We start from the raw sequence: 12,922 nt of genomic DNA, 5'->3' as shown, positions 1-12,922 counted from the left end.
TTTCTTGTGCTTCATTTTCTGTTTAATGACAGAGATCAAAGTCATCATTCATCAATACATGAAGACGACCGCATGACAATTTCCTTATAACAATTCAGTTTCCTTATGATAAATATGTGCTTTGGTGCAAATTAAATATAGGTTAAATAATGTAGACACAGCCTTCAGTTAGTATGTTTATAATTAATTATATGTAATTAACTGCTTGTGTCGCCAAGAGGGCGCAGTGCACAGCAGGTCAGGTGAACGTGCAATAAGTGAAATAAGCCTGTAATTGAGCCTATATGGAGAGTAAAGTTTTCATGAATAAATAAACAATGGATATTGGAATGGAATATTTACTTTAGATTTAATGTAGTTAAGTTCTTCCAGGGAAATTCATCTCAGTAAACAACTGCTTATGAACTCATTACAGACTATTACAGAAAGCAATTTGATGGGCTGGGATCCACCAGCTTTCACTGGTAGTTCAATGTTACAGAGAATATTTCACACAGGTGTAACGTGTCACATGGTCGTATCGCATTTCACTCTCCCTCTGACAGATACACTGTCACTTTTTGTTGCTTGGTAACCTGATCCAGCTGTTGTCCAGAAGACTGCTGTAACCATAGTAATCACCTGTATAATTTATCAGCCCACAGTGGTGAAAACATGGAGCAGGTAAGATGCTTTGATATCATGTGAAAACTATATTTGTTTTCCGTGTGTACGTGTAAAATATAGCTAATGTCCTGTTGTTTTCCTTTCAGGGTTGTGTCGCTGGTCTGTACCAGTCTCTGGGTATGTCTGTCGGAGCAGAGTTTTCCTCTGAAGATGTGAGTCTCCTCTTCCGCAAAGTGTTTCACAGTCCCTCCAGCACTGATGAAGCACACGGTGCTATGAAGAAGGTAACAACTCAGACAACAAACATCACTATCCCAGCAGCTATCATCATTATTTGTCATAATGGAACAGTCTTATGTACCTGTGTCTGTTTCAGATTGCAGGAGGTGACAAAAGCTGGTCCTGTGTTGGTGAAAACGTTTTTGACGTTCTCTTAGAAATGGAAAGGGAGAGGGAAAAGAAGGAACAGGTGCAATTAAATGTTCTTTTTCTGAATCACAGTAACCAGAATATTATGTTTTCACAACTGGGAGTTAATATATTGTTACCTTCAGATGTACTGGGACCTCCAGCTGCTAAATGCTGGAAATCTCAATTCTCCCTATGCGATGGACAAGCCAGTTATCATCAATCCTCAGGTGCTGAATTGCGTGCACCAAAGCACAGACCCAAATTCCTTCAAAAAGGCTTACAACTCAGATACAGGATCCTTACACCCGTGCACAATTGACGCAGACAGTTTACAGGTATGCGTTTTGCAGTGTAGCAAATTTTCTCCTGTATGGTGGTAGAAGCTCTGTTCATCATCATTTCCACTTTTTTTTCACTTTTCACACACAGACGGGAAGACTAGCGGGGAAAAATGAGCTGCATGGGAGTGTGAGGGGTGTGAAGAGGCTTAAGAAAGCAGCCAGGCAGTGCTGGATCAGGTGAGCATGTTTTGTTTAAGCTGAAAAGTTGCTAAATTCTTAGCTGCACAGACTAAACTTCAATATTTCCCTTTGGTAATGATTTAACTGTAGCACAGTCCATAGGGAATTTTATTTTTTACTCCACTACATTACGTTTATTATGAAGGATATGTGAGTAAAACATAGAGTAAGATAAGCTCAAAATATGACACATCACTCGAGTTAAACAGTATATACACAATTGTTAGACTCACAGATACTTAGCTACAGGTCATACCAGACCATGTAAGGCTGTAGCACCAAAACCCCTGAGTGTACTGCCGTGAGCAATGATGCAGTAAACTTTAAATTTATCTGAGGAAAAATGTGTTCTTTTGTTTGTTATTTCTACCACTAGAAACCAGTAGAAACATTTGACAACTTTATATAATGTTACAAGCCAACCCTCATACACTGAAGTGCTTGTTTACTACAGCTATGATGTTGATGCAAGTTTGTGTTTTGATCTGTTTAGATTGGCGTCAGAGGGTGTGCAAAGCATACTGCACTCTCCCTGGCAGGGCCAAAGCTTAAGGGTCAAAGGTCAGGCTTGGGGCTGTGTCTCCCTGTCAGACGTCCTACTCTTGGTGGAAGTGAAATATGATGTTATGACCCACTTGCTTTATACAGAAATGCTTCAGGAGCACCATAGTAAGGAAAAATTACTCTGAACTGGCAACACAATATAACACAGAACAAATGTCACAACTTAGATAGCATTATAGAGCTCAAATTGTTTTTCTCTTTTTCTTCTCCTTCTTCTTCTTCTTCGACCTCTTCTTTTGTTGATTCCTCAGCTCCGCGTGTCTGGGAAACCTTGCTGCCATGGCAACGACACAAGGAGGAAGAGGAGCTGGAGGATCTTGCAGAGGAGGCTTTGGAGTCAGGTGACATGCTGTTTTTGGCTGATCTGCCAGGAGCATTCAGGATATACAGGTAACGCAAAATCTTTTTCACAAGCTGAAATATACTGAATCTTCTCAAACTGAAGAAAAAAGTACTTTTTTGTACTGATTTTTGATCACCAAACTATTGATTTTCAGTGTTCACTTCAATCCAATAGGTGTTGTTCCAAATAGAAAACTTAGGTTCAGTTATGTATAAAAACACACATGGCCACTCAAAATCAAAATTCAAGTAAACATGACAACCCCCTCTGCATATCAAACAACAGTACAAGATTTATTTTCCTGCAGGTTCTGTCTGGGTGCATCTTTTAGAAGCTGCCCTGACTCCAGGGAGCAGTCCTGGTCTGCCGCTTCGCTCCTGTATGAGATACACACATGTCGTCAACAAGAAAGGGACACATTGACAGTCCTGGGAGAGAGGTAAATACTTTACACACACACATCAGATGAGATGTCAATCACATAAATATCCGCCATATTTTCCTGTGATTCTAGCTGATATTAGTCTTATTTACCTATTGTGTAATGTTTCTCATCTCTAATGCAACATATTTTTTGTACTAGCCCTGGAATAGTTCATTAATCAGTTCATGAATCTTTTACCTTTCAGGCTAGATGGGGAGAGCCTGAGACTGCTGTGTCTGTTCATCAGGATGGCAACTCTCAGAGCTCAGAGAGAAAAACTGTCCTACAGTGCTCTTCTGGCAGCAAGGCAGTCCTGGGATACATGGTGCGCAGTTCAGCACTGAAAATGAACATGTATTCACTGTCATCAGGTCTAGCCTTATTCCCTTTGCACACTCAGTTTCTGCTTTATCCTGTGTGGCACCTCATGTTTCTGTTCAGGCCACATGTCAGCAGTCCATGCCGAGCAGAGCAAGCTGCTCTGTGGCTGCGTGGCGAGGAGGAAGAGCAACGAAACAAAGACTTTATTTCACTATCACCGCAGCAGGTACTGTAAATTTGATAATGAACCACCAATTCTGAAATGTGCAGTGCACCATGTCATTCTGTTACTCTTAAACTGTATATATTATAGTCTTCAGTGAGGTAAGATGTATTTTTTTCTGGTAATGCTAAAGGCTAAGTAGACAGTAGACAGTAGGATTATCAGCAGCAGAACAAAAAGTTTGGCTCACCCCCAGCAGGCCGTGCTGCAGTTGCTGGTGCTGACTCAGGAACAGGAGAGAAAGATCCTAGTCAATTTGGTACATGGGGTCTCCCTAGAGGATTTTCAAGGGCCAGGTTGCACAGTGCCTCCAAAAGAGGGTAAATCAATATTTTCTTCTTTTTCTGCTGCATGTTTGTCAGAACTGTTTTTCATTTGTATTCCCATATCTGTATTTCTTCTTTCCTGTTTCTTATGCAGATAGTCATAAGATAACTGTTTTAAGGAATGGCTGTATAAAAAGGCTGAGACAAATCCATGCCAGCTTGCAGACACACAATGAGACTCAAACCCCCTTAGAAGAAATGAACTCTCAGCCCCAGCCCCACATGCAGGCCCACATATGCAGTAAACTGGCAGTGTGGTTCCAACACCAGCTGGAAGATTGTGCCTTGCTCCTCTTGACTCATTTCCTGGAGCTCCAGGAGGTCCAAGCTTCTACGGTACTTCCAGTATTGATGGACAAGGTGAGTCAAGACAACCAAAGCACCCAATCCAAAAAAAATCCAAAATTATGCATGCTGTTTTAATAAAGCACAAGTGTGAAAACATTGAAGTGTGTCTGTTAGAGTGCACAGCATGTCCAAGTTCTGCGAGATGAGTATGAATCTGAACTTCAAGCGCAGCGCTACACCAACCTACTCCAACTCCTGATCTCAGATGACCCTCTTACTTCAAGTTCTATGCTCATCCCTAATCCAAACTTGATAACACTGAATACTGAAAACAGCAGTAAGGAGCAAATGAAAGATCAGTCCTGCAGCTCTGGAGCAGTGGAGGCCCAGGACATCGGTGCTGGGCCGGGTGGAATTGTTTCAGTCAGAGGGATGGACAAAGAAGGAAATGGAGTCCAAGCTGCTGATGTGACTGACAAACAGGATGTCTGTACAGGTATTGCAAACACAGCCAAACATAGATCACGACACTCTCACAAGTACAACTACAATTTACTTAACATTCCCCCAGGTTGTGAAACAGTCATGGAGGAGATACCCTACTTGGAGATCTTGTGTGCCTCAGCTGCAACGAGTACAAATCATCAGAGTCTCACTGTAGAAGGAGGACACCAAGAGGAAGAAGAGGGTAGTGCAACAAGGAGCCCCCAGAATTATGAGAAACAAGGCTCTTTGATAACTCTTGCTTGGAGCAAACCACCAGTGGATGACACTGACTATGACACAGAGGCTGCAGATGGAGGCACAGGACAGAGCCAGGACAGTGAGAGCAGTTTGAGGATCCAAGTCCAGCCCAGTGACATAAGCAGCACAGCTGAATACACACAGTGTGAGGAACCTTCTGGAGAAAGCCATGATGAGGAGTTGAAACCCACTTTGACTGAGTCTGGTTCCATGTGTCAGCATAATGCACAGTCTGCAGAGAAAGGAGGACAGGTACACTGTGCATTTATAACAGACCATGGAAACACTGTATAACTATATTACGCACCTGATTTTATTCCGTTTGTTCTCATCAGCTGTCCTGGGAGGAGAGGTCAGCAGTTGATCTACCACAGAGGGGAGATGTGTCTGAACGTGACCTGAAAACCCATGCTTTGGTAATGGAGACCCTGCAAGCTGACCTCTGCTCTGGACTGACCAATAAGACGGCTGAGGCTGGGAGAGATGCGGTTGAGGTGGAAATTGGTCCCAACACAACAGAGTCAGACCTGTGGGACCTAAGAGGGCCTGAACCCACTCACACTGAAGATCAGAAATATAATTCACAAGCCACAGTAAGTCCGCTGTTACATTTTTGTGTACCAGAGCTTATTATGCATATGAACATCACCACGAAATTCACTTACTTGCTTTTTCTTGTTTTAAAGTTTGAGTGTGACCTCGCAGAGAGGGGGGCAATGCGGGAGGCCACACTGATGGAGAGAGAGCGAGTAAGAGAACCAGTCTCAGCAATGGAGAGAGAGAGAACAATGCGCAACCTGGTGGACATGCAGAAGAAGGTCGAACAGAGGCAGCAGAGAGACAGAGAGAGACAACTGCTGAGGGTGAGAGACATGTTGACAGAGAGGCACTGAAAGAGGATTCAGATAACTTTGAATGACAAGCAGAGGTGATATGTCACTGACAGTATTTGTCTCTCAGGTTCAGGAACGTCTGTCCATCATCCAAAACAGAAAGGCAGAGGAAGACCTGCTTGGCCTGAAGCATACCGACAGGTTAAAGCACCTCACACAAGATCTACCACAGGTAAACATATTGAGTTAATCTATGTGCATAATTTTATTGGATAGTTCTTGTATTATCAACAATATTATCGTGTTTAAGGAGGACAAGACCCAGCAGAAAACGGTTGTCAGAGAGCGACTGGAGCAGCTGAGAAGAGAGCGTTCTTATGTCATGCAGTCCAAACGAGACAGGTAAACAACAGTCCCTTTAAATTGGACAGAAAATGCCAAATTAACATTAACCATCACCCATTCTGTTACCTTTTCTTATCCTTTAGAAATACCACAGGATTTAAGGAACTCCTGGGTCCAGTTGCCCTCCACAACAGAGAAACAGAGGATGGAGCAGACTGAGATACAGTACTACATCTGCTTTAATTCATGTGTCCAGTTAAAAAGGATTTTTTTTGTTTGTTGCAAACAAAATATTCAGAGGGGTTAACACTGTCCAAAAATACAACAGATTTATGCTTCACTAATTATTTAAAATCTTTGAAGCCACTGTTTTTAAGACAATATTCTTATGTGCTCAAGTGTAAGGCTGTATATATAGTGTCAGTGGTGGCCTTCCTGTTTGTGGTCATATAAAGCAAAAAAAAAAATCTGTGAATGCAGATTATGTATATGAAATAAGACAGATCTCAACAAATTTGTAGTGACTGTTTATTATACAGTTTAATTATCATCTTGACAAACATAAGCATCAACAGTAATGTCTTTTTATCAATGAACCCCTTCAGTTGTGCTCACATTATTCCCCAGTGGCCTAAATTACATACACAATGAGTCACAGAGGTGCATGTTAACAGTCTACAGAGGTTCCTTCACCTCTTCTTCATGTGAACATAACATTTATATATTGGCCATTACTCACTTGTGTAAGAAATAATGTGACTACAGGAAGGACACTGCTGTAGACTTTGAATGCACCTATGGACTGGGGCTGTATTTATTTACAGGTATATGGGGATGGAAATATTGTAACATGTCAAAGGGCATAGGTTTGAATAACAACTCTACGATGGGGAGAAATGTATAATACAGAGGATTCGGTGCGGGACCAGTGGTTTTCCTGCATGAGAGGAGGATCTCTCGGTCCTGGTGAGTAGAGGGAAAAAGACTGTCTACACAGGAGAGATTCTCAGCAAATAAACATTCAGTTTTTTCCTCTTTAATTGACCCTATATACTGTCCACTCACACTGCAGTCCAACACAAAGCAGGAATATCTATCACCCTAATAATCCAGAACATTCCACAGCAGCTCCCACACACTGAGCCACTGTATTACACACACATACAAATTACACAAGTCTGTCCTCAACTCAACTGAAGAGTACAGTTAGGTTCAAGTTCTGTGGTCTCGAACACACTAACATTCAAACCAACAAAGACAAAAAAAAGCTAAATTTCCAACCTAAGAAAACATGGCGCCTGGCTGACAGGAGCTATACTCAAGGCTTTAATATTCTAGCAATGTGACAGCTGGGGACTGAACAGAACCAGCAAGCCCCATGTTCAAAATATGACAGTTCAAGTTAGGGGATGAGGTGGGTTAAACGTGCGGTTCTCAGCAGGCTGTGCAGAGGACACACTTTTAGGGCTGTAATCAGGTTGGCTCTTAGGACAGCTGGGCACTTTGATAGCAGTGACACACTGAGTTTTAAACATGTGTGGTGTCAGATTTCTCTGTGGTGTCCAAACCCTGGATCTACATGTGCAAGATCTTCAGCAAGAAGCAGCATGCGCTTGTGTGTGAGAGACTAAACTACACCTTATACAAGATAGTCAACAATATTTGCATTTTATACACTAGACTGGTGTTTCCCACAGTGAAAGGTAAAAGCCTAGGATGAAAACAGGGAGGTCCAAGTCAAGTTCAGTCAATGAACCTATGAGAATGAGACCACCATCTTGCTGGAGGCTTTGATGAGCACTACTGTCCATAAACACAAAAATGGTCATCACATGTCCAGCATCTCTCTGACTTATGGGCACCATGGAACTGAGGAGGGTGGGTATACGTGTTTATGTTTGTGTGTACATCTCTTTTTCATGGGAATCATGAAAGGAGAGAAATTTGCATGTATGTGCGTCAGGTCTTGAATGGTGTTAGCAATGAGACTCAAGGGATGTTCATGTATTTATGCTTTTATGTATGTGCATGTCTTTATGTATGAGTCTTTCTATTGGTGTGCACACTGCACCCCTGGGCCATGATGACCCCCTTCCTCATCAGAACTATCATTGTAGGCCTCTCTCCTGGCTCCACCTCCTGACCCTTGACTCCTGTCAAAATCTGTCAGGTCAACTTCCTCCGCATCAGCTGCGATGACTGGATTCTCAGCACGAGCAGGCAGCAAGCACTCAAGTTCCTAAAAGAAATCAATTGAATTTCTTAAAAAAAAACTGGAAAAGAAAAAAAACATTACCACAACATACTGGAGTGAAACTTACTGGAGTCAAAATTTTGCAAATCAAGATATTTAACAATTGCAACTTACATTCAGTTTTTCAGGGCTAATCCAGTTGTTTTCAGGGAACTGGACATCAAACTTAATGTAAAGGTCTCCCTTTTCGAATGGATTTCTGTATTGAGGCATTCCCTCTCCCTTCACCATTCGAATACAGCCTGCCACACACACACACACACACACACACACACACACACACACACACACCCCAGCAAAAGGGTGTAAAACCATGAAAACAATCAAAATCTTATGATTAAGTATAAAATCTTGGCTCTGTATGCACTTCAATGTGGCAAATTATAACCTGTGTATTATGTATTGTAACATAAGCTTTCAAATGCTTCAAATATGGACACCACTTTGCTTTTGGCATATTATGGTACAATAATTATTCAAACTCCTATTTTTTGAGATTGTTTTATATTTACCCATAGATAATAAATCTAGTACTACATTCCACAGTTTTAACTGTAATGAAGGTCATATATATGCCTAAGACCTAGTATTAAAAACAAACATTTCTGTGCACAACCCATGGTTAATGGCGTATTACAGACACATTGAGAGCTTAGCAGGAAATTATAGATTTTTATAAAGAATAAAAGTAAACCAGGCTGCTACATATAAAATTAGCAATTTGACTAATGGCTAATGGTAATTTCTCACTGCACTTAGTTCCGCAACTAAGAGTTCTACTGTTATTCCATGTTTGAATGACTTGCAACCTATTAGTGTCGTTGTTCACTAACATGTTCACCAAAACAAAAAAGTGTGACTGTCATGAAAGAGATCACATTAATTCATGTTGTTTAAAGACATGCTTACCTGGCTCGATGACCTTGCCAGGTGGGTATTTGACAAGCAACTGACGTCCGTCCAGGTGTGTGACAGTCATCTGGAAGCCACACAGAGCCTCAACCAGGCCGATACGTTGGACCATGTGAAGGTCACTGCCCTCACGGCGGAATTCCTGATTTAGGTTGAAATTGAAAAAGGTCTTTTCTTAGGTTCATTAAAACATATGCTTAAAAAAAAAAAAAAGTTAAATCGTTACGTGTAAATTATTCTACTATTAGGCATAACAACAACAATACATCTTTATAATAATAATAATCATTATCAAAAGCTTATTTGTTTTTTAAAAGAGGGCACACAGGTACCTCATGCTCTTTCTCTTGCAGCACCAGGACTATATCTCCTGGCTCGACACCAGGTGCTTGGTCAGCTTCCCCAGAGAATGTGATCTTCTGTCCGTGCCTCATGCCTTTGTCCACATGCACCTCCAGAAGCTTGGTCTCCTTACACACCTTATGGCCCTCACACTTTCTGCAGCGGTCCTTCTCATTTATGACTTCACCTACGTAAGTGCAAATACAGATATTGGACAATTCCAGAGTGCTGTTTTGCTCATGCTTGTACATTTTTTCAGTATGTGGGTGTTATGAACATATTACCCTCTCCATTGCAGTCTGTGCAGACTGACTGCATCTGTTGGACCATCCCAGGGGCCAGCTGTCTAATCATGATTCTCATACCTCGTCCTCTACATGCCACACACTTCTGCACTGCTCCTGCTTTACCCCCCTGACTAGAAGGCAAACAGTAAAGTGTGGGATTGATAACGATAATGGACATCAAAATGACTGCAATTACAAACCCACATCAGACTGGTGGTTTAAAAGTACATATCAATATGGAAATTTAATCATAACACTGAAACATTAAAAGCTGACTCACCCATTACAGGCACCACAAAGCACGTTCTTACTAAGCTGCAGTTTGGTGGTTTTGCCATTGTAGAGATCTTCAAGAGAAACTCTGTGTGACAAAAGAGTTATGGGATGTGTGAAGCAAGACATTATATTTGAATCAGCCACTGAATCACCCAAACGGCGTCAAAGTAAAAAACTTACTTCAGAGGGTGCACCATATCATCTCCTCTCCTCCTGCCTCCATTGCGTCCTCTACCCTGTCCCCCCATGAATCCAAACAGTCCTCCTCCAAAAATGTGAGAGAAGATATCATCCATGCCAGGCCCTCCGCCTCCTCCCTCTCGTAGCCCTTGTTCTCCATAGCGATCATAAAGCTCCTTCTTCTCTGGGTTTGTCAGTACCTCATATGCAAAACTGATCTCTTTAAACTGTATAATGATGAAAAAAAAAATCAGACAGCTTGACAAGATACAGAAAAAAAATCAGTACATCACAACAATAAGGGCCAGCTGGTTTTGTTTTTGATGAGCCCATCTTACAAACTGAAATGAAATATAAAAGACGATGTACTCTCCTGTGTCACATTTGCAACATCTGAGGGAATAAGTCATAGAGCAGTACAAATCAAGCACTGACACACTGATACTTTTATCTAGGGAAAATCCATTTCATTAGATGTACTCTGATCTGTACGAGGTACAGATCAGATGTTAATCCTCAAAGAGTTGGGCTGTGTGATTATGACAAACTAAGTTGACACCATTTCTTGGTCCCAACTGTTGAGGAATTGAGCTGCTGCTGTTGCTCTTGTTGCTAACTATGGTGTTACTGCTGTTACCGTGACATGCTTTGGTGCATCATACCTTGTCTCCAGCGTCGGGGTTCTTGTCAGGATGGTACTCTTTGGCCAATTTGCGGTAAGCCTGTAATAAACCAAATATAAATGTGAACAATGCTGGGTGAGCTTGCCGTGATCAGTTGCCAAATGTGTTAAATAGCTCTGCGAACAAATCACTAACCCTATTAAGTGTCCTTACTAGACAAGGGCTTGACTTGTGGGCCTGCTGTCAAAAACATCAGGACACCAGTAAGAGCATCGCTGCTTTTGACATCTCAGTCACTCTAGTGTATCGAAAAACGTCAACAAAACTCCGTACGAAAAACTGCATCTTTCCCTGCTTTATCTGCAGAAATGTCAAGACGTATAACTACTAATTGTGATTATCTTCTGGTAAATTCAGAGTCATCTGACATTCATTTCGACATTAAAAAATGTTTTGAAAATGAATCACACTGTCGCTAGGCGTCACCACCCAGGATGTTGAATTTTGTTAGGGAAAATAACTGGGATGACATGTGTTTATCCTAATATGTTTGAAGTTCAGACTAAATTAACCGAGTAATTTGATTGTTTCAAGTTATGGAATATAGCCCGATTACACAAGCGGTTACAGACATATGATAATATGTCTCAAGTCATCTTTAAAAAGGAACGCATTGTTGTGGATTATAAACAATTCGTGACTGTCTGATGTTTGAATGGAGTTTGGAGTACACAGCGACGTGCATATTGCTAACTACGGTAGCTTCACGACGACTGATATTAACGTTGGCTACTAAGTTTATCCATAAACGTTGACTCGAGATACATTTCACACCATGTATAGTGTTGCCAAATGTTACACCAATGCCGTGGGTACACAGGCGGGTTTTCTTTCCTGGCATATTTATCTAGGTGAGCTGTTAATCTAACATTTCTTGCTTAATTTCTGCCCGACTTGGTACTGGCTATTTCCTGGAATATATCATCTAGTAGCCGGCAAGCTATCGCACTCGTGGTCAGCGAGTATATCTTGATTTTAGGGCTGACAAACTCCATCATTCCGAATTAAATTATGTAGAAACGACGAAAAAGCCAAACGCTGCCAGTAATTCACCATCAACAATGTGTAGCTTTAATCTTTTAAAGAAAAAAAAACACCGAGGCACGATGTACTTAACAGTTATCTAGCTTAGCTTCCTGGCTAAGCTAGATAACTCGCAAGATGCTGCTGAGCAACGTTGATTAGCTTGTTTCTAGGCCACATTTCTCTGGTGACCTTTTTTATTCTGCTCTTACACTGACAAATTTCCTTTTCGTTTCAGAGGGTACGTACCTTTTTTAGTTCATTTTCAGAGGCAGATGGTGAAACTCCGAGGATGTCGTATAGCTTGGTATCCACAACGTTCGCCATGATGCTAACCGGCTACCACAGAGAGACCTTCTGCGGAGGTTCAGCTGAGCGAGGAACCGACGCAAGATTCACCGACTGGGGCTGTCCAGGGTTGCCAGATACTACACACACACAAACACCCACTCGAAGACAGATGCCAAAAACAGCAGCCACATTATTCCAGAAACAGTTGCAGTGCTTACGTATTTACGCTAAATGTATCGTTTAATTTAGTGAGTGTTGAACAAAATAGTGTGTTTTTACACAATGTTTTCAAATTAATCAGTATATTTGTTGTAACATATATTGTGTTGTTTATGAATAATGCCTTCAAACACCTCTGAGTCCCAGAGTAACGTTAAAAAATGGTTAGAAATATATTTTTAAACTTCCCCAGTAAATGCATAACACCGTTGCTACAAACATTTAATAATTTTGACCATTGGAAATGTTATTTATTTAGCTAAATAGAATGGTTTGTGATAGGGAGCTAGGGGTCATCCTAAAAGAGAGGTGCTCTGCAATATGTGAAATAAAAATTTTCCCTATGAGTTAATTTTTAAGTTTTTTTTATATATCCCCAGTTTTCACGAGTTTCCATATTGAGAAGCACTTATCTATCCATAGAGAGCACTGAAATAAGGTCTACAAGGTGTGTAGGAACCATATTTTCAGCATGGCAGGATTTTCCTTCAGAAAATTGTGGCCCA

The 12,922-nt window shown here is 41.2% G+C and overlaps 2 protein-coding genes across 2 annotated transcripts; one reads left to right on the top strand and one right to left on the bottom strand.

The window, feature by feature from the left end:
* Positions 1-654: 654 nt before the first annotated feature.
* LOC147819241 (uncharacterized) lies at positions 655-6,647 on the top strand. The gene is made up of 19 exons (XM_087173359.1): positions 655-663; positions 753-841; positions 958-1,075; positions 1,161-1,352; positions 1,447-1,535; positions 2,032-2,207; positions 2,354-2,492; positions 2,777-2,884; positions 3,075-3,194; positions 3,311-3,416; positions 3,610-3,733; positions 3,834-4,099; positions 4,202-4,523; positions 4,599-5,023; positions 5,107-5,364; positions 5,464-5,634; positions 5,732-5,836; positions 5,915-6,006; positions 6,093-6,647. The coding sequence occupies exons 1-19, from the start codon at positions 655-657 to the stop codon at positions 6,166-6,168; spliced, it is 2,985 nt and encodes a 994-aa protein (XP_087029485.1). The 3' UTR covers positions 6,169-6,647.
* dnaja2b (DnaJ heat shock protein family (Hsp40) member A2b) lies at positions 6,464-12,315 on the bottom strand. The gene is made up of 9 exons (XM_023403939.2): positions 12,156-12,315; positions 10,863-10,922; positions 10,201-10,427; positions 10,025-10,105; positions 9,742-9,875; positions 9,448-9,644; positions 9,113-9,257; positions 8,318-8,445; positions 6,464-8,188 (listed from the first exon to the last, which is right to left on the bottom strand). The coding sequence occupies exons 1-9, from the start codon at positions 12,231-12,233 to the stop codon at positions 8,000-8,002; spliced, it is 1,239 nt and encodes a 412-aa protein (XP_023259707.1). The 5' UTR covers positions 12,234-12,315; the 3' UTR covers positions 6,464-7,999.
* Between the last annotated feature and the right edge of the window lie 607 nt (positions 12,316-12,922).

This window comes from Seriola lalandi, unplaced genomic scaffold (assembly GCF_002814215.2).
Source record: "Seriola lalandi dorsalis isolate HSWRI2012SDOR001 ecotype SW California unplaced genomic scaffold, Sedor1 jcf7180002054188, whole genome shotgun sequence".
Classification (NCBI taxonomy): domain Eukaryota; kingdom Metazoa; phylum Chordata; class Actinopteri; order Carangiformes; family Carangidae; genus Seriola; species Seriola lalandi.
Note: the sequence above shows the minus strand (reverse complement) of the source record. Positions and strands in the feature narration are given on the sequence as shown.

What these genes read in the sequence shown, in the direction of transcription:
- LOC147819241 (XM_087173359.1), top strand. An exon ending in AGAGGGAAAAGAAGGAACAG is followed by an intron (nt 1,076 to 1,160) that starts GTGCAATTAAAT and finishes TGTTACCTTCAG; the next exon opens with ATGTACTGGGACCTCCAGCT. An exon ending in ATGCAGTCCAAACGAGACAG is followed by an intron (nt 6,007 to 6,092) that starts GTAAACAACAGT and finishes CTTATCCTTTAG; the next exon opens with AAATACCACAGGATTTAAGG.
- dnaja2b (XM_023403939.2), bottom strand. Translation starts at nt 12,233, where the DNA reads ATGGCGAACGTTGTGGATACCAAGCTATACGACATCCTCGGAGTTTCA. An exon ending in CTGAAAATGAACTAAAAAAG is followed by an intron (nt 10,923 to 12,155) that starts GTACGTACCCTC and finishes GGTTTATTACAG; the next exon opens with GCTTACCGCAAATTGGCCAA. An exon ending in ACCCCGACGCTGGAGACAAG is followed by an intron (nt 10,428 to 10,862) that starts GTATGATGCACC and finishes ATCATTATACAG; the next exon opens with TTTAAAGAGATCAGTTTTGC.